This window comes from Symphodus melops, assembly GCF_947650265.1.
Source record: "Symphodus melops genome assembly, chromosome: 16".
Classification (NCBI taxonomy): Eukaryota; Metazoa; Chordata; class Actinopteri; order Labriformes; family Labridae; genus Symphodus; species Symphodus melops.
The window spans coordinates 23,198,715-23,220,055 of record NC_136706.1 but is presented as its reverse complement, the minus strand read 5'-3'; the positions used below and the strand labels follow the sequence as shown (position 1 = coordinate 23,220,055).

Here is a 21,341-nt window from a genome sequence, read left to right as displayed (position 1 = left end):
ATAGTTGTTTGTTTGATTGAGTTTCATTAAGTAAACTTAATTATTAAATTTAATTCGACAACAAAATGTTACATCATAAAACCCAACATAACGTTGCCGCCGTGGAAGGTCCCTACACTGTAAATGGAGGAGGGAGGGGCAACATGTGATCCGGGCTCCTGATTAACAGGTAGGTCACCTGAGGAGGCGGGACGATGAAAAAGAAAGTGTTCAGTCAGTTAGACTCCAGTTTAAAGGGACAGACAGTGAAGAGAGAAGTAAAGAGTGAAGCGAGGTGAGTGTTTATCCAGAGTTTTTATATCTTCACTTCTGTACTCTCAGTTTCCTCCTGTGAACTGAACACAGACAGTTTATGATGACGTCACTACTTACATTCATATGAGCTGTGTGTGTGTGTGTGTGTGTGTGTGTGTGTGTGTCTATGTGTGTGTGAGAGTGTGTCTAGGTTTGTGTGTATATGTGTGTGTTTGATTGGATGTATGTGTGTGTGATTGTGTTTTGGTTTGTGTGATTGTATGTATGTGTGTGTTTGATTGTATTTAGGTGTGTGTGTGTGTGTGTGTGTGTGTGTGTGTGTCAGATCAAACTGGTTTCTCCTGTTTCTCTTGATTTCTTAAGATTCAAGATGTCACATGCTCTTCCAGACGTGCAGTGAAATGTCAGGACTGTTCCACAGGCCATGCAAGAACAATAAACACTCAGTTTAGTGAAAACAGAATAAACAACATCAAAGGAGTTATTGAAAGTACAAATTAATAAATATAGAACAGAATACTGTAAACAGTGTAAAGTGTCAAAATGACCAGTAAAAATAGTCATGTTCAAAAGATTGAGTGTTTCGGTTTGTGTGTGTGTCAGAGTGTGTGTTTGAATGTGTGTGTGTATGTGTGTGTCAGTGTGTTTAGGTGTGTGTGTCAGACAGTTCATAATGACGTCACTACTTACATTCATATGAGCTGTGTGAGTGTGTGTGTGTGTGTGTGTGTGTGTGTGTGTGTGTGTGTGTGTGTGTGTGTGTTAGATCAAACTGTTTCCTGTTTCTCTTGTGTTGATCTCTCAGTGAGTGTTTCTGTGTTTCCTCTCAGACTGACTTCAGATCAGATCATGGATGTGCGTTTAGAGGAAGAGGAGGACGGAGCAGAGTCTGCTGTACCCAGCTGTCTGTCTCTGAACAGTGATTGGTCCATAGCTGAACCTCTAAACTTCAGTAAAGAATCTGGAGCCTCAGACTCAAAGTAAGCCTCCTGACAACAGAAACCTGGAAACCTTCTCATCATCCACAGCTGTAGATCTTTTTGTATTTACAGCTTCTTTTACAGATTTGTCATCAGAGAGTTGATCAAAGATTCATAGAAATATAAAACTTGTTGTTTTTTAACAGATTTGAGAGGAGCAGACAGAGAGCAGAGTCTCCTGTTCCCAGCTGTCTGTCTCTGAAGAGTGATCGGTCCAAACATGAACCTCTAAACTTCAGTAAAGAATCTGGAGCCTCAGACTCAAAGTAAGTCTTCTTACTAACTCCTTGTCTCCTCACATGTTTCCTTGTAGGTTCAGTCACCTTGTAAAGCTGTAATCTAAGAGGACTCTTACAAACCTTTGAACCTGCCCGTTATCCTCCTACTTCTCATTAGTACGTTTATTAGCAGCAGAAGATGGCGCTCAGCACGGCCCCTGTTTCAGTTTGTTCTTCTCTCTGTTTAGTCTTTTCAGCATCATCTGATATGATACTGTGAGCTCATACGTAAGAAGTCTTTAAGACCTTCTTGATCCAAAGCAGCGAGCACAAACACTTAAAGGTATCATGGTGTTCATGTGTTTCTGTTCATGACAGCAGTCAATATAACAAGTGAACAATGATTTGAACTGAACATTGAACTAAACATGGGAACATTTATTTTTATGACAATGATCCACAGAATCAAGATTCAAATCACATCATTAGTGCAGCTCTAGTATAAAGACCCTCCTGCCAAGGTCTCAGTACGGCGTGCATTTTGCGGCGTTTCCAGAGACTAATCCCGGGAAAGATTCCCAAATAACCGATCCGTACCGTCCCACTTTTTGGGACCCTTCCGTTGGGGTGCCAAGAATATCGAGCCGACCCGAAAATGTGGAGCTAAACACCGCAGTCCGCTGATTGGTCGAACGAAGCGTCACTTCCTGTTTGGCGTCGGCAAACAAAACTCTGCCGTGTTTAAACCATCGACTGTAACACAGCTGATTGTTTACGTCTGTATTTCTCCTCGCCGCACACAGCCTTCTCTGAAACAAAGCTGGATGAGTTCTTGTAATAAAGAGTCACATGACAGTGACAGAGGAGATGAACTGATGGATGTCTTCCAGCGTTGGTTTTGTTTGTGTAGCGTTTTTCTCCTTTGTTGATGTTGAACGGATCAGACTTAATCAAACCAAACTGGACTTCAAGTAGCTGTCATGTTCTCCGTGTTGTTCTCTGATGTGCGGACGCAGACTTTACCTCACGTTAGTTCATAGTCTGTCTGTGTTGTAAACTAAGTACGCTTCAAGTTCACATGAAGCCGTGCATGTGTTGTATTACCATGTTATGAAGAAGAGGTAACCGTGCTCAGGCCCGGTTAGTCCTGGAGCAGTGTGAGTGCAGGCCAGCGGGGGAATGAGGTGTTACCTGCTCTCTGTGATCATCTGACTCTTTAGATTGTGTTTGATAAATCTTCATATTTTCTATCAGTCAACCATCAGTTTAGTTCTAAAGACATGTCTTCACAGGGGGACGAAGAGGACTCATGTTAGAGAGGAGCAGACGTCCTGTCCTGGGTGTCAGGACGTCCTGAAGGATCCCGTCTCTACCAGCTGTGGACACTGGTTCTGCAGACAGTGCATCACCTCATACTGGGACCAGTCTGGTTCAGCAGGAGACTCGTCCTGTCCTCAGTGTGGAGAAAGATCCAGACCAGGATCTGGACTGCAGACAGTCTGTCAGAGCAGCACTGAACAAAGTAAGACTGTACACCTTTGTGCTTCTGTGATCTCCTCCTCAAACACGACTTTTATTGGTCAATGTCAAAAGTCTAGAAATTAAAACTCTTTTTACTTTTTTGACAGAAACATCTGAAAACAATAATCAGATTCTATCATTCTCTCTTTCAGTAGATAGAGGTCAGCAGGAGGTTTTAGATCAACATAAGGTCAGTCTGAGGACGAGATGTGAACGTGTGACTGAAGGAAGTGATGAACCAGGAAGAAGAACCCCCCTCAAAAGGATCTACACTGAGCTCTACATCACAGAGGGGCAGAGTGAAGAGGTGAACACCCAACATGAGGTGAGACAGATTGAGACAGACTCTAAAAAGAAGAAGATCCTCCATGAGACTCCAATCAAGTGCCAGGACCTCTTTAAAGCCTTACCCGACCAACAAGATCCAAAGACAGGAGCTCAACCCGACCAACAGGAACCAAAGACAGGAGCTCAACCCGACCAACAGGAACCAAAGACAGGAGCTCAACCCAACCAACAGGAACCAAAGACAGGAGCTCAACCCGACCAACAGGAACCAAAGACAGGAGCTCAACTCGACCAACAGGAACCAATGACAGGAGCTCAACCCGACCAACAGGAATCAAAGACAGGAGCTCAACTCGACCAACAGGAACCAATGACAGGAGCTCAACCCGACCAACAGGAACCAAAGACAGGAGCTCAACTCGACCAACAGGAACCAATGACAGGAGCTCAACACGACCAACAGGAACCAAAGACAGGAGCTCAACCCGACCAACAGGAACCAAAGACAGGAGCTCAACCCGACCAACAGAAACCCATCAGAGTGGTTCTGACAAACGGCGTGGCTGGTGTTGGAAAAACCTTCTCAGTGCAGAAGTTCACTCTGGACTGGGCCGAGGGCTCAGAGAACCAAGACGTCAGTCTGCTGATCCTGCTTTCATTCAGGGAGCTGAACTTGGTCAGAGATAAGCGCTACAGTCTTCTTGAGCTGCTCCGTGTTTTCCATCCAACATTGCAGAAGGTGGCAGCAGAGACGCTCGCTGTCTGTAAACTGTTGTTCATCTTTGACGGCCTGGATGAAAGCAGACTGTCATTGGACTTCACAAACAGGGAAGTTGTGTCTGATGTCACACAGAAGTCATCGTTAAACACACTGTTCACAAACCTCATCAAGGGGAATCTGCTCCCCTCAGCTCTCATCTGGATCACTTCTCGACCTGCAGCAGCCAATCAGATCCCTCCTTCATGTGTTGACAGGGTAACAGAAGTACGAGGCTTCACTGACACCCAGAAGGAGGAGTACTTCAGGAGGAGGTTCAGTGATGAAGATCTGTCCAGCAGAATCATCTCACACATCCAGACATCCAGGAGCCTCCACATCATGTGTCTGATCCCGGTCTTCTGCTGGATCACTGCCACAGTTCTGGAGCACATGATGAGCACAAAGCAGAGTGGAGAGCTTCCCAAAACCATGACTGACATGTACTCACACTTCCTGCTGGTTCAGACAAAGAGGAAGAAGAACAAGTATGGTGAGGGACATCAGATGAGTCCACATGAGCTGACGGAGGCTGACAGAGAAGTTCTTCTGAAGCTGGGGAGGCTGGCGTTTGAACATCTGGAGGACGGAAACATCATGTTCTACCAAGAAGACCTGGAGCGGTGTGGTCTGGATGTCACAGAGGCCTCGGTGTACTCAGGAGTTTGTACAGAGATCTTCAAAACAGAGTGTGTGATCTTCCAGAAAACAGTCTATTGCTTTGTTCATCTGAGCATTCAGGAGTTTCTGGCTGCAGTCTACATGTTCCACTGTTTCACCGACAGGAAGAGAACAGTACTGGAGGCTTTTCTGGGACAAAAACATGTAGATTCAACTCTTGATGTTCTTCTAAATAAATCAATGGAGAAATCCCTGGAAAGTAAGAACGGTCACCTGGATCTGTTTGTTCGCTTCCTTCATGGTCTTTCTCTGAAGTCAAACCAGAGACTCTTAGGAGGCCTGCTGGGTCAGACAGACAACAGTCCAAAAATGATCCAGAGACTCTTTAGAGGCCTGCTGGGTCAGACAGACAACAATTCAAAAATGATCCAGAGAGTCATCAACAACCTGAAGAAGATGAACAGTAAAGATATCTCTCCTGACAGAAGCATCAACATCTTCCACTGTCTGACGGAGATGAAGGACCTCTCAGTCCATCAAGAGATCCAAAAGTTCCTGAAGTCAGAGAACAGATCAGAGGAGGAACTCTCTGAGATCCACTGCTCTGCTCTGGCCTACATGCTGCAGATGTCCGAGGAGGTTCTGGATGAGTTTAACCTGAAGAAGTACAACACATCAGCGCAGGGACGATGGAGACTGATTCCAGCTGTGAGGAACTGCAGGAAGGCAAAGTAAGTCCGGATGTGATGAACATTATAAATCAGTGTCATGTACTAATTAACTTATTTTAATATAAACTAAACATAATCCTCTCTGTTCACTAAAAACTGTTCCTCTGTTAATGTTCAGGAGAAACAGTCAGTCCTATGTTTTTTACACCTGATGTTTTTTATCTTTTTGTCCAGAGTTCATAAATATCTTTGATAGTTTTTTGTGAACACATTCAGGAGAGAATTCCCAAAGAAGTGACTGAGATGTGTGATAGTGTTAATCCCTGAAAAGAGAGATATCAGATGATGTGAGCGCCCCCTTCCAGCCTCTGCAGGCATTACTAATCAATCATGAGCATCATCTCTGAACATCTCAGCAGGTAGATCACAGATAAACTGTTCTTACAGGAGATCCTTCACCTCACTACATTTGATTCTTTGGTGACTTGTTTGATTTCTGGATCATTCTGCAGCAGTCTCTGTATTTTCACCTTTATAGAAGTGAGCCTGACAAGAATGAGATGGTCCTCCTCCAGAGTTACTGTTCAATGAGTTTCAAATGGTTTTCTACTGCAGAGAGAGTCCTCTGAATAGATCACACTTCAGATCACAGACTATAGATGAAGAATATTTGAGAGGAAGGAGGCTACACCAGTTCCACAGAATAAGTCCAACCAGGGCTGGACTGGGACCAGAAAAAGGCCCTGGCATTTTTGGCACACGACATACCAGAGGATATATGCACACATTATGTTGGTTAAAAAATTCAAATTAAGCGCAGTAGATGATTTGATATGATGATATGATATGATATATGATGATATATCTTTCACTACACTCCCAGAGATGTTCATTTTGGGAGAGATGGCCACAGAAACATCTTGAACAACAACCATCTTGAAGTTAAAGACAATTCTCTCACTCACTCACTCACTCACTCACTCACTCACTCACTCACTCACACACACACACACACACACACACACACACACACACACACACACACACACACACACACACACACACACACACACACACACACACACACACACACACACACACACACACACACTAGGGTGACCACCTCCATACCTGCAAGGATGAGGTTGTGCACAAAACTCTATAGGAGTTTATATGAGTTTGTTTTGTATACAGTGATTGTGATTGTAGCAATAGCAATTAGTGCGCTAACGTTTAGCATGCTCACATTTCTCTTGTTGTTAGTCCATAGTAATTAGCAGTATTTGTTTGTTGCATGTTAAGCTATCAGGCATGTGCCAACTCATTTATTACTGTTAATATGATTGCTCACTGTAGAGTATTATTTACATGTATGCTAGTAAGTTCACTGTCAGATATATGTATAACATAGGCTAATTTGTATGAGCTATATTATTTGGGTGAGCTTTGAGCAGGACAGTATTTGATTTCTTCCTTTCCTGGTTTGCAGACCACACACACACACACACACACACACACACACACACGCTTCTGCACACCCTCAAGATATAAACAGCCACTTGTTCAACTGCAATGTCATTCAAGTAATCAAAATAAAGGAGGAGTTCAAGATGGAAGCCTGCTGCCGTTCTTACCGACACCATCCAAACATCACTAATATCACTCCAAGTTACAGTTCTTACCTGGTCCTCACCTACAGAACGTATTCACAGAAATTCGTATCAGTATACCTCTCTGTCTGCGCAGAGATGTAGATTTGCTTGTTGTGCTGTAACAAGATTGACAACAATTTCAACCAATCATGACTGACTTCAGATCTCAGAAAGTTGTGTGTTCTGAATCCGACCACTCATTGATTTGTTGGAGATAACTTATAAGTTTTTCTCTCTACGTCGACTTGGCTTCTTTGCTACTGATGTAGGTTTCAGATAAACACTCAGATTCATGCCCGAAAGCGTAGCTGGTTGTCCCCACCGCACACACACACACACACACACACACACACACACACACACACACACACGCACAAGCTCTCCGTGCTCCCTAAAGGAGACGTCTATTTTTATTCTGTTAACATTTCGGCTACTTCTTACCGGGCTGACAGTAGCTACTCCTCAATCTGTGCCTGCTGCTGGCTCAAGTCTCTCTCCTCTAAGTCCACCTGTGCACTCAATGGGACTGCTTCTGCTTCTGCACTTGTTGACACGGACGGCCCTGCAGCTGTTGCTAGTAGTGTGTAGTTGTGTACTAGTGTGTAGCTAGTAGTGTGGCCATCGGGTGGCATTGCCCAGTACGCCCGATGGCCTGTCCATGCCTGAGTCCAACTCAGTGGTTTGTCTGTAAGGACCAAAGAGCTCAGATCTTTCCAGTCCAATCGATTATTCTCCAGTTTTTAACTGGTTTTCTGTCAGAGGACAAAGAGTAACACATGTCATCAATCTTCACATCATAATCCAAGTCACAGATCAGATTTAACAAAGGCTAATGTTCATCTTTAAAACTTACTACAGAATTAAAGATATGACTTAACCACAACCAAAGTAAATCAGTAGATAAATAAATGAACTCATTCACTGCTACTTATTGGACTTCAACAAAGGAAACTGAAGCTCCGCCCATCCAGGAAACATAAAGCCAGGTAGAGGAGAGTGAGAGAAGGAGGGGGGATTTTACACCATAGACATGATGTCCTCCTAAATAGAACTCCATTAGTTTCCATTCATCAGTAACATTTAGTGAATGATTGACAGGTGAAGAATGTGCAGCTTTGAAAACCAGTGATGAGACTTTTTGTGTCAGTGACAGATTCCACTGATGTGTAAAGTTAAGACCAAACAGGACAAACTGTTTAATCATCAGATGTGAGACATGAATATCAAACTCTTCTTTTATAAGTCATATTTCTCTATTTTATGTGTCACTACAGACTTTCTGACTGTGGACTCTCAAAGACTCACTGTGACGTCGTGGCCTCAGCTCTGAAGTCCAACCCCTCCCATCTCAGAGAGCTGGACCTGAGCAGGAACAACAACCTGCGGGATTCAGGAGTGAAGCTGCTGTGTGAGGGACTGCAGAGTCCAAACTGCAGACTGGAGACTCTGAGGTCAGATCACTGACTGTAATATTTATATGAATTTCATCACAATATTTTATTCATCCAGGCACAATCTTTGTTTAAACGCACCATATAAAAAATAATAATAAAGAACAGAGGATATGTTACGCAGAGAAAAAGATCATTAAATTAAGAATGTAAAGAAATAGAATGGGGGGGTCCTTCAGTCCTCTCTTAATTTAGTTAAATCTATATACATGTTATTTTTCCACTCCATTGTTTCCTTTACTCATTTACTCCAGTTTCTCATGAAGTCATATGATGCTTACCAGCTATCCAGGGACTTGTTTGATGAGTGATTATAGAGCCGTAGAGACCTGGCTCTGTGTGCTCCATATCAAGTCTTGGAGAATTAAAGTGCTGTGTGGAAATCCCCACTCTGCTGTCTGTCAGCTATCTGATGCTAACCAGCTATCCAGGGACTTCTGCTAATCGCTACCTGCTGCTAGCTTCTCCACCTGTAGCAGCCACGTGACCTGATGATGTCAGTGATGATGTCACTGGTCCAGAGTGAACTCATTCGTCCTCTCTTTCATACCGTTCATGTTTTTTTATGATCTTATATCAAAACAAACTCTGTGATTTAAAGGTACTGTGAGGAGGTTTGATCTGCTGATGAAACACACTCAAAGTAATCTGGATTTCTCTTGATGATTGTCTAAAGTCAATGAGACCACCAACATTATAAAGTCCTTTTGAAAGTCTGCCTGTTTCCAGCTGCTCGCTGTCACATGAGGAGAATCACAGGACACTGTCTGGAAAAGCCTTTCTTTACATTTCCTACAGAAGAGATTCACACTGACTTGTAGTTTGTAGAGTTCAAAGAAAGCAGGAGGAGTTTTTAGTGAGGGAATACTGTACAGGACAAGATCAGTAAAGAGAGAAGAGGTTTCACTTTGTCCACAGGGGGGCGCCAAAACAGACACGTAATGAAAGTTCCTCACAGGAGCTTTGAGTGTTTGAATCTAAGAAGGATCAGGAAGAACTAAAGTATTAATGCATCCTAATAAAGTCCTTCAATGCTGGAATGAACAGATGATGATCACATCAGTGTGTTCATGTGGACAACATCACACATTCATGTATAAAGCTCAGTGTCATCTACATTTACTTCTTTTATTCTTTATTCAGATTGATGTGCTGCAGTTTGTCAGAGATCAGCTGTTCTTCTCTGGCCTCAGCTCTGAAGTCCAACCCCTCCCATCTCAGAGAGCTGGACCTGAGTCAGAACAACCTGCAGGATTCAGGAGTGAAGCTGCTGTGTGATCTTCAGAAGAATCCAAACTGCAGACTGGAGACTCTGAGGTCAGATCACTGACTGTAATATTTATATGAATTTCATCACATATTTTGTTCATCCAGGCACATTTATAAATATTTTTTTAAACATACAATACAACAAATAATAATAAAGAACCAAGGGTATGTTACGAAGAGAAAAAGATCATTAAATTAAGATTAAGAAAGTAAATAAATAGAATGGGGGGGTCCTTCAGTCCACTCTTAATTTAATTAAATGTATTTACATGTTATTATTCCACTCCATCGTTTCCTTTACTCATTTACTCCAGTTACTCATGAAGTCATCTTCTCTGTTTCTTAGTCTAAACGTGATTCTTTACATTTCTTTAACTTCTTCAGCTGTTACCTTCCATGCATTAATAGATGCAGATTAATCATCCAATCAGCTCCCTGTCATGTGCTTTCATGCAGCTATGTGTATTATTGTATACAAGTATTTATCCCCTTCTTCTCTATTCCTGCTGGAGCGATACCAACTATTTATTTTATTTTTATTGAAGCTTTTATTTAAGCAGGTTGGTCCCATTGAGACAAAGAACCTCTTTTTTCACAGGAGACCTGGTCGAGACAGGCAGCAGCAAAAACACAAAGTTACAGACACAAAGGGAGACAAAGGACAATTTACAAAACACAATATTTAACAATATGATATAACCATCTATGAGTCAAATCTGGGAGTCAGTAGCTCAAGCAGTCAAACTAAAACCATGTGCATCCTGTAGAATCTGCTTCCAGGTCTCTCATTTTAGATTTAAAAACCTTCAAGGACTCCATTCTGCAACAGATTCCAGGCTGAGGGTGCAGAAAACACAAAAGCACTTTTACCAGTTTTTGTTTGAGCGTTTGGAACAGAGAGCATGAAAAGGTCCTGAGAACACAAAGAACACTGTCCAGTACTTTTCTGTGTGATAAAAACACAGAGATAGTGAGGAAGCAGACCAAGAATGACCTTCTACTGTATATAAAGGTGTACCAGTGTAAGAGCCTACGGGTCACCAGAGCATGCCATCCAACCCGAGAGGACATGTAGAATATGAAGTGGATGAAGCCGTTTCTATAAATATTAATATTTGTAATCTTCTCCTGAACAAATCCCCAAAACCTTCCCAACACGGGACAAGAGTCAAAGATATGCTGATGATTGTCTTCCTGATCCCCACACTTCCTCCAGCAGGCTCTACTTCCTGATCAAATGTCTTTTGTCTTCAGTTTGTATCTATTTTAGAGTTCTGCAGAGATCTGTTTCTTAAGAGTACATTTAAAAATGTATTTAGTTGATGTGGATCCTTCCAAATGTCTGAACAGTTTGTAGAGTGAGTCAAAGGAGAGAAATGAAATATGTGATGGGATCGTTTTCTGTCTTCACAGACTCAACATTGTGCTCCATCAGTCAGAGTGTAACAGTCTGAATGTTGTTGTAGTACCAAACAGCTCCACCAGGTGGAGCCTCTGTTCTGTTCTGAGTGTGTGATAGAAAGAGTTGTTGATCTCTGACATCCATCTTCATGTGTGTGAGACGGTGAGAGGACTCTGACCCTCAGTGAGGAGTTGGTGCAGGTCACGTCTTTATATCACTGCTCATGTTTGATGAGTGAATATAGAGCCGTAGAGACCTGGCTCTGTGTGCTCCATATCAAGTCTTGGAGAATTAAAGTGCTGTGTGGAAATCCCCACTCTGCTGTCTGTCAGCTATCTGATGCTAACCAGCTATCCAGGGACTTCTGCTAATTGCTACCTGCTGCTAGCTTCTCCACCTGTAGCAGCCATGTGACCTGATGATGTCAGTGATGATGTCACTGGTCCAGAGTGAACTCATTCGTCCTCTCTTTCATACCGTTCATGTTTTTTATGATCTTATATCAAAACAAACTCTGTGATTTAAATGTACTGTGAGGAGGTTTGATCTGCTGATGAAACACACTCAAAGTAATCTGGATTTCTCTTGATGATTGTCTAAAGTCAATGAGACCACCAACATTATAAAGTCCTTTTGAAAGTCTGCCTGTTTCCAGCTGCTCGCTGTCACATGAGGAGAATCACAGGACGCTGTCTGGAAAAGCCTTTCTTTACATTTCCTACAGAAGAGATTCACACTGACTTGTAGTTTGTAGAGTTCAAAGAAAGCAGGAGGAGTTTTTAGTGAGGGAATACTGTACAGGACAAGATCAGTAAAGAGAGAAGAGGTTTCACTTTGTCCACAGGGGGGCGCCAAAACAGACACGTAATGAAAGTTCCTCACAGGAGCTTTGAGTGTTTGAATCTAAGAAGGATCAGGAAGAACTAAAGTATTAATGCATCCTAATAAAGTCCTTCAATGTTGGAATGAACAGATGATGATCACATCAGTGTGTTTATGTGGACAACATCACACATTCATGTATAAAGCTCACTGTCATCTACATTTACTTCTTTTATTCTTTATTTAGATTGAGTCTCTGCAGTTTGTCAGAGATCAGCTGTTCTTCTCTGGTCTCAGCTCTGAAGTCCAACCCCTTCCATCTCAGAGAGCTGGAGCTGAACTGGAACAACAAGCTGCAGGATTCAGGAGTGAAGCGGCTGTGTGATTATCTGCAGAGTCCAAACTGCAGACTGGAGACTCTGAGGTCAGATCACTGACTGTGTCATTCATTTGAATCATTTCAATCCACATCCTCCATTGTTGCACATTTCAAGATTTATATTTTCAGTATTTGTCTGAATTTGAATCTTGTGATTTTAAATTATTTTGGAGATTTTTAGTTTTCCAAGTTGTTGAATAATTTAGAGATTTGATGTGAAAATGTTTTTGTGACTCTGTGAAGTAAAGTTGAACAAGGTGCACATGAAGCCTCTGGTTTCCTCTGGTTCTGTTAAGAAGTGAAATCATGAAGACTTGTGATTGAATAATGTGTGATTTGATAAATGTAGTAACATCACAGAGCTGACTGAGATCAGCAGCCTGTTCTTCATCTGTGCACATGAACAGCTGGATGAATGTTGAGCTGACATTTGGAGGATTTAGATTTAGTGAATACACAATCAGAAATGATCCTCTAATCATTTAGAGAAAACTTGATTCATCAGGACAAAGTGATGTTGAGATACTCAGCACAACCTGAACACATGTGACTGGATTACACATTATTTTTATTCTTCTTTTATTCTTTATTCAGATTGTGGGGCTGCAGTTTGTCAGAGATCAGCTGTTCTTCTCTGGCCTCAGCTCTGAAGTCCAACCCCTCCCATCTCAGAGAGCTGGACCTGAGCTACAACAACCTGCAGGATTCAGACCTGAAGCTGCTGCGTGATCTTCAGAAGAATCCAAACTATCGACTGGAGTCTCTGAGGTCAGTCTCTCAGTGTTCTTTAGTAAACCCTCCACATGTTTGAATTTATTTATTTAACAGGGACAATGTGATTGAACATAGTCTCAATACAAAGCATGAAACTGATGAGCTGCATAAGGAGTTTATAGCTGTTGTTAATTTCCAGCTCGTGTCTCTAGTTGGTCCTTTGCGTAAACAAACACATTAAACTCCAAAACACTTGATGAGGATCCATTAAAATACATGAACCACAATATGACAATACAAATGCTTTAAAGCAGAGAACATTACAGATTGAAGATACAATCTAAAAGTGGCTACAGCTCTCATTTCATTCATTCAGATTCTTGTTTGTTGTTGGAGAAATCCTTTTCTGGGTGGACACTATGAAGAGAGTTCAACATACTCAGGGTTTGTTTTCTGTGATCTGGCTTCACTAACCCTGACAGAAGAGATGGTGCTGAACAGTCACATGAAGCTGCTTATCAACCTGAGAAGTAAACCCAGAGTTTCAGAGAGCACGCTCACATAAAAGGGGCGGAGCTATCTTCATTTAACCTATCACAATCATCACAGAGTCTGCAGTTATCAGATCATCATATCTGACAAACTGTGAACAAACTATATGAATAATATGAAGAAGTTGAAGACAAACAGGCTCAAAGACTAAAGTTACACAGCTGCAGGAACAAATGCAGGAAGGACAACTGACAGAAACAAAGAAACATCAGAGAGGATTCATGTCCAAACTACGGCTTCTTCTATTTCCTTCCCATCGTTAGTTCACCTCAGAACTGAGCAGAAGAACTCGTGTTTCTTCTCTGAACTGAATGTGTTGCTCTGACTCTTTCATGTGGAGACCAGAACAGTTTGAGAAGTTCAGCTGCAGCTCTGAGCATCACAAACAGAGCGGCATGGAGACACTAAACATTCATATGAAGATATCATTCAAAGGCAGAAGAAGCTCTTCATCATTGAACATCTTCAAAACAACTCAAAGGCTGCGCTGCTTTTTCTCTGTTAAAGGATGAAGGATATCAGGAACAAACAATCATGACCTTTAAGGACTATGATGTCAAATCAGACGGGACACAGGAAGTGTTTGTCGCTCTCTCTCCATCAGCTCACAGAGCGCCACCATCAAGAGATCTGATTGGTCAGTGAGATTTTCACAGGTTGATCTCTTATCTCCAACATATCCTGCTCCTGAGCAGGTTAGGTGTGCAGCATCAGTTGCCATGGCGATATTCCCAGTTTAGAAGTGAACCACCTTCAGGACTGTAAACCCAGGGTTAACCCTGAAGTGACCCTGAATCCTGCTTCATGGTGCAGGCCCCAGGTCACTACAGGTCGTCATGACGACACAAACTAAAATGTAAACATGACAGTAACTTCTGATTTCTGTCATCTCTCTTCTTCTCTCTTTAGCTGGGGATGATCTCTGTCATAAAGTGAGTGATCAGGACTCTGGTGGAATAGAGAGGAGCAGCTGATGATCCACAGAGGAGGAACCTCCACCATCTTGTGTGTGGAGAAGCTCTGCAAGCTGAGGAGATCTTCATCCATCAGGGACTGACAGAGGAATCAGCTCACAGTTCATTTCAGTGATATTTCTAATGAATCTGTTCTCCACACATTACAGGAGAGGAAGGTCAAACATGAAACAGCTGCTAGAAATGTTCAGAGGTCAAAAGCTACCAAGAAATGCTGCAGTTCTTCTTCTCATGTGATGATTATTTTGACTCCAGACTTCAGTGTGATGTGTTTCTACTCTAACTTCTGTCACTTGTTAGTCTGTATGTTGGACTGACATGTTGACCTTTGACCTGTGTCAGCAGCTGAGAAAAACTTCATTGGTCTGATGGTGAGTGGTTTATTGACGAGCCTCTGAGTGATTCGAGTCGACAGCTCCTCAATATGAGAGCTCTGTAGATGTCATTTTGTTTGAAAGGACAAACTGAACTTCACAGAGCAAACAATGAAAAATGTAACGGATGCAACAATGCAACGCCATGTAAACGTCTGGCGTGCTGTTAGGACACGGTCTAAAAACATGGAAAACTCTGAAGCGCCTTGGTTTAGATAAGAACTTTTTTGTATGAACATGATATTAACGTGCCGACGCCTTTTCTACTGGCACAGATTAAAGAATGTAAAGTGGATTATTATCATCTTTATCTCAGCGTGTCTGCAGTCTCATGTAGTCTGCTGCATATTAGTCTTTACTGGTTTATGTTTCCATATTTAATGACACACTTTTTGTACATGGAGAGCTGTGTTCACCTGTGCATTTATTCAAATCAATCATGAAATAGATGCATGATGATTGTCCTCTTAGTGTCATGGTTTGCTTTTGTTTCTGTATTTAATCTTGTTTTAGTTTTCATTCTTTCCCTCGTGTTCTGTGTATGTTTGATTCCTAGTGTGCTTTCCTTTAGTCCTGAGTGTGTATCCTTGTGTCCTTCTATGTTGTCTGTAGGCTTGTTTCCTGCTGCTTGTGTTTTCAGCTTCTTAGTTTGATGTTTAATGTTTCCTCGTCTTGTTTTAAGTGTTTCCTGTTTTATTTTGTAGTATCTGGTTTTAGTTCTGGTCTTTTCAGTGTCAGGTTTGACTTTGTACTGGTCCTCAGTTGTTCTGGTCTTGTGTTCTTTGTTCCTTGTTTCCCGTCTTTGTGATGACCCTGATTGTCCTCACCTGTGTGATTAGTCTCACCTGTGTCTGATTACCCATGTCTATTTAGTCTCTGTGTTTTTCCTCAGTCCCCTGTTGGTTCATTGTTGTTTGTAGTTTGTCCTGTCTGGTCTGAGTCTGTCCTGTCTGCTCCCTGGATTTACTTTGTTTTTCTCATCATGGATTTTTGATATTTTGGATTATTGTTTGAGTGAGTTTTTGTTTGTTTTCCTGATATTTCAGTTTAAATAAATCACTTCTTTTTACCTGCACTTGGATCCTCCTCCCTGTTTTCCGCCTCGTAACCGTGACACTAAGTGCTTCCATAGAAAACCTTTTTGTGGCTGATTTATTTCTTGCTTTATTCAACAACTCTAAATGTTAATACGTATCATTTTTTATTTTAATATATAATAATAATAATAATAATAATAGGCTTACAAAACACATCAACTTGTGTTCTAACTCAATGAGAGGGAGTGTGACAGCCTGTGATTGGCGGAGAGGCTGGTGACGTCACGCCTCCTGTCCGCTCGGTGGTTTGAGAATGAGCTGAAGTCGGTCAGTGTGGATGAGACTGTGGGTGAACACGGAGAAAGCGTTTCAGGTTTGGATTTCTATCTGCGTTAAAGGACGGAGCGATGAGCTCAGGCACAGCCGGCTGTCTCTCTTAAACAAGGTCAGATGTTTCTCCTCGTTCAGGACCTGAGCTCACATCACATCTGAACAGTTAGTGTTGTTACAAGACAGTCTTTGAACGCACCACAGTGTCAACGATGTTTTTTCTCTCTAATGGAAAAAAACAAGTTGCTCTAAATTAATGAAAAAATAAAACGTTTTTTTCATCTGTACAAACTTCAGACTGTGGAGGCAAAGATGGAAGACTCATTTAATGATGAGACTTCAGAATCATCACTTCTTACTCTGCTCAGGTGTTAATAATAACTTTATTTATATAGCACCTTTAAACACTACTGTTTACAGACGGAGCAAACAGGGAGAATAAAAACAAGATAAAAACAGATGACAGAGATACAACAGGCAGGTATGAGACAGTTAAATACAAAGTTTAAAATCAAGCAGGAGAAAAGTGAATAAAGAATCAAAGTGAGGGAGAGTGGGACACATCACATCACAGATGTGAATAAGTAGAAGGCATGTTGAAGGTTTAAACTCATCTTAAACATGTCTCATACTGTACTCAGACTTATTCACATGTTTGTGTGAAACAAGTCAATGTGTGAAATATTCCTTTAGAGGGGTCAGGTCGAAAACAGAGGATTTTATAGAATTCATTGATTAATAATACGGAGTCCATTTGATGTTTACAAGTCACTTTTAAAAAACAACTTTAGATATTTGATGGTTATAAAGCTGATGAAGGTGTTATCTTGACTGAACTCAGTGAATCAGCTTTAATTGATGTTTCCGGATAAATCTATGTTTGGACTAAAAAGTGAATGAAGCTGTTTGCTGTCCTGATAAATCTAAATGCAGTTTGAAGTTGTGAACTCAGGTTTGTTTTTGCACACGCTGTTTGCTGTGTGATATTTGAACACGCTGAGATTTGCTGGAGGATGGCGCTCATCGTGGGAGGAAGGTTGGGAGTTGTTCCCGTTGGTCCAAACTAAGTTTGTCTTGACATTACAGAGAGAATGACAGAGGTGTGAGGAAGCTTTAAATGAGAGTGTTTAACGTGCAGTAAACTGGGTGACTCCTTCTGACAGTAGTCATTATCACACGTGTAATCTGTGCTCATAACGGAGTGGGGGCTGATAAACAGGCTGTTAGACAGTCTCTCAGCTGGATCAACCAGTGCCAAGAACATTTCCTCTCAGAGCTCTGAACGGTTTCATGTTGTCTATTAAAATGTGTGAGCTGAGCAGCTGGACGGCTGCAGACGTTCATGCTCATCAGAGCAGGCAGCTTTCGTTTCAGCTCATTCCTTGTTGTCTTCTTGTTTTTGTTGTGGAGAGCCGGAGCAGCCTCAGCTTCTTCTTCACACGTACAGAAGAAGCACCAGGTGTGTGTTTGAAGACTTGTCCCTGCAAAGATGCTCTTCTACCTGCACAGTCAGGATTCTATTAAAAAAACTAGATTTGTCCCCGGGAGGAATTCAAAGGCACACAGAGCAGTAAATGAGGGACAGTGCAGCTACACTAAGATTTAAGCAAAGACAAAGAGTCAGGATGAAAGAACAAAGTTAAAAACAAAGGATCCTTTATGTCACACTGTGACACCAGGTGTGTCTTTGACTGATGCTTTCTTTTTCTCGTCTTTGACTGATCTGATGATTCCTCTTTGTTCAACCAACGAGACCCTCCGAGGTCTGCTGCTGCTCACTGGATCTTCTCTTTGCTTCCTCTGAGTCTGTTGATGCTTTTCACTTTGAGCTCTTTAGTTTTGTGTCTTTTGGCTTCTTGGTTTTTGAAATGTGGCGACACGTCTTCCTCTCTGTTCACTGTCAAGCTCGAGCTGCTCAACATTTATGTTTCCTTGTTTGGAGAAAAGAAGACATGCAGCATGACATTTATATGCTGCATGAAGGAAGAATGTATGCTGCTGAAGGAGGGACGTAAACCTCGGGTGAGACGACCTCTGACCTCGTGTGTTTGTTCATCATGTCGGCTGAACACATCTGTCTCTGTGTGTGTGTGTGTGTGTGTGTGTGTGTGTGTGTGTGTGTGTGTGTGTGTGTGTGTGTGTGTGTGTGTGTGTGTGTGTGTGTGTGTGTGTGTGTGTGTGTGTGTGTGTGTGTGTGTGTGTGTGTGTGTGTGTGTGTGTGTGTGTGTGTGTGTGTGTGTGTGTGTGTGTGTGTGTCCAGCTGTCGTCCTGGACCAGGTTCTGGATCTCTCTGTCTGGATCCACGCTGACGTTCTACGGAGCTAAAGCCCTGAGAGCCTCAGAGAGGAAACACGTGAGTCACTGCAGAACTTTAAATCACGCTGTGTCCTTAAACGCATCATTCAGAGAGAGACACTCCTCACCAACAAACCTTACTGACTGAAGAGCATGAAGGAGACGAGGAGGAGGAGGAAAGGAGAGGAGATGAGGAGGGGAAAAAAAGAGAAGAAGGTGACGATGAAGGAGATGGAGGAAAGGAGAAGGATGGAAAAGAAGAGGAAGGAGACAAGGAAAGGAAAAGGAGAGGAAGGAGATGAGGAAGGAAGGAGAAGACGGAAAGGAAAAGGAGAGGAAGGAGGGGAGAAGGAAAGAAAAGGAGAGGAAGGTGACAAGGAGGGAGATGAAAGAGGAGAGGAAGGAAAGGAGAAGGAGACAAAGAAGGATACAAGGAAGGAGGAGATGAAGGAATGAGAAAGAAGCTAAATGCTAACCTGAGTTCTGGGTTTGCTGGAGGAGTTCTCGGTTGTTTTCACATCCAGCTAAGCAAAGAAGGTTCTGGAAGTTTGAAGGTGTGACAGGATGTGAGCAGCTGTGCTCCTCTCTCCCAGTATAAGTCCAGTCCCTGTAAGAAGGTGTGTGTGACCGGCTAGATGGTGGTGCTGCCCGACGACCCGGCCAGACCCAACATCTTCCAGCTCAACGACCCGGATAAAGGTGACACACACACACACACACACACACACACACACACACACACACACACACACACACACACACACACACACACACACACACACACACACTATAACACAGGTGTGAATCCTCTTCTCAGGTAATGTTTACAAGTTCCAGACTGGATCCAGGTTCTCAGCCATCATCTGGCACAAAAACCTGGAGGAGACCTCAGGTGAACGCGCGCACACACACACACACACACACACACCACGCAGACGCCGAGCGACGTGTGGAAGTGTTGACATAAATCTACTTCCTGTTGTGCTCTGTGTGCAGATACCAGCCAACCTCATGTCGTTTGAATGAGAGCAGACTAAACCAGCAGGGGGTCAACGTGCCAAATGAACACGGACGTGAACCATGAAGAAACTTGACGTGTGACTGCACGCCATCAGACCTGACGCCGGACGAAGGCCAATATGAACTCTTGAAAGAGGTCGGCCGAAGGTTTGATGATGCCGTGCTTCTTTTTTTAAATCTTTGAGCTGCTAAAAACATGTGACTGTGGATTTATGGCCCATGTTGGGTTTTTTGCTCAACTGAGAAGAAGAAGAAGACAGAGTGAGAGAGAGAGAGAGAGAGATGGCGTTCGGGCGTGCAGACTCGTGATGGACGGCGTCCTCCTGGGAGTGTTTGAACCTGTGAAACTACTGCTGCCGTTTTCTGCATTTAAATGTCAGACGGAGGAGGAAGAGGCGGCGTCCCGACCCGGGAGAGAGGACGCATCGGGAGCGTGCAGTGAGCGGCGTCAGCCCTGTGAGCCACAGCCGGACTGAGCCCGTTAGAAAATAAAGAGTGTGTGTTGATGTACAGAAACAGCAGACGGCCTCTCATCACTACCTCAGCTGGTAGTCCTCCTGTACAGCCGTTTACACATGAAGATTCACATCCGCTCATGATGATGAGCTGCTGTCCTCTCTGTGAACCTAAAGTCAGAACTGTCCTACGTGTGTGTGTGTGTGTGTGTGTGTGTGTGTGTGTGTAAATAGTGTATTTATTTGTAAAAGAGTTTATTTTTTTGAACAGTCAGCCATAAAAAAGAAAAGGGAAACGGTACGATGAATTATCTTTGATTCAGCTGCTCCTCTCAGACTGACGGTGGAAGACACCCTAAAACTAAACCCTGAAGGACGACAGGAAGACGCCATCAGCACCTGGACTGTTAATAATCTGCTTTCAAAGGTCGACCTTCAGGCTTCTGCTTCATTACAGCTCTCAGTCCACTTTAAGTTCAGTCATCCTGACGGTGAAAAACATGAATCAAAGAGAGAGATCTGGGAACAACTCTGCCCCCTGGTGTTTAAAATGAGTACTGCAGTCTAAACTGTAATCATCACAGAGAGCTGCCCCCTAGTGTTTAAAATGAGTACTGCAGTCTAAACTCTAATCATCACAGAGAGCTGCCCCCTGGTGTTTAAAATGAGTACTGCAGTCTAAACTCTAATCATCACAGAGAGCTGTCTCCCCCCCTCCTCTCACACAGGTTAGCATGTGGTGGACACTGTAGCTTCAGTGTTTAGCTAGCTCTGCATGTAGTGGACACTGTAGTTTCAGTGTTTAGCCAGCTCTGCATGTGGTGGACACTGTAGCTTCAGTGTTTAGCCAGCTCTGCATGTGGTGGACACTGTAGCTTCAGTGTTTAGCCAGCTCTGCATGTGGTGGACACTGTAGCTTCAGTGTTTAGCCAGCTCTGCATGGGTCTGTAAAGCTTTCTGCGTTCTAACCTCTCTCCATGTTTCAAAAGCATCTCCAACATTGATCCTAGTTTGAGCAGCTTTCTGCTGCTGGAGCTTATTAGAAACATGCAGAGGCTTTTTAGCTCGGGTACAATCACTTCTATCTGAAGCAGTTCCACTGCCCGCTTCCATCGCTGCAACACCTGTTCACCTGATAGCTGCTCTCATATCTGGCAAACAAAGGGGGGCCTGTTCAGTAAAAGAAGCAATGACTCCTCAGTGAAAGACAACAGAGGGACCCGGCCTCGTTCCCAGATCTCTTTTCTTACTTTATATTTAATCATCTCTGATGGTCAGTGGGGGCGACGACTATAAAAAAGACC

At 42.9% G+C, this 21,341-nt stretch overlaps 1 protein-coding gene and 1 long non-coding RNA gene across 2 annotated transcripts; both read left to right on the top strand.

Moving 5' to 3' along the window:
• Positions 1-901: 901 nt before the first annotated feature.
• Positions 902-15,011, top strand: LOC306836862 (NACHT, LRR and PYD domains-containing protein 3-like). The gene is made up of 8 exons (XM_079364204.1): positions 902-1,235; positions 1,382-1,501; positions 2,746-2,975; positions 3,127-5,371; positions 8,238-8,414; positions 12,155-12,331; positions 12,881-13,054; positions 14,462-15,011. The coding sequence occupies exons 1-8, from the start codon at positions 952-954 to the stop codon at positions 14,469-14,471; spliced, it is 3,417 nt and encodes a 1,138-aa protein (XP_079220330.1). The 5' UTR covers positions 902-951; the 3' UTR covers positions 14,472-15,011.
• Positions 15,012-18,261: 3,250 nt separating this feature from the next.
• On the top strand, positions 18,262-19,445 carry LOC306836866. The gene is made up of 4 exons (XR_013780821.1): positions 18,262-18,289; positions 18,528-18,620; positions 19,156-19,261; positions 19,380-19,445. It is a non-coding gene; the product is annotated as an uncharacterized lncRNA (long non-coding RNA).
• Positions 19,446-21,341: the final 1,896 nt, after the last annotated feature.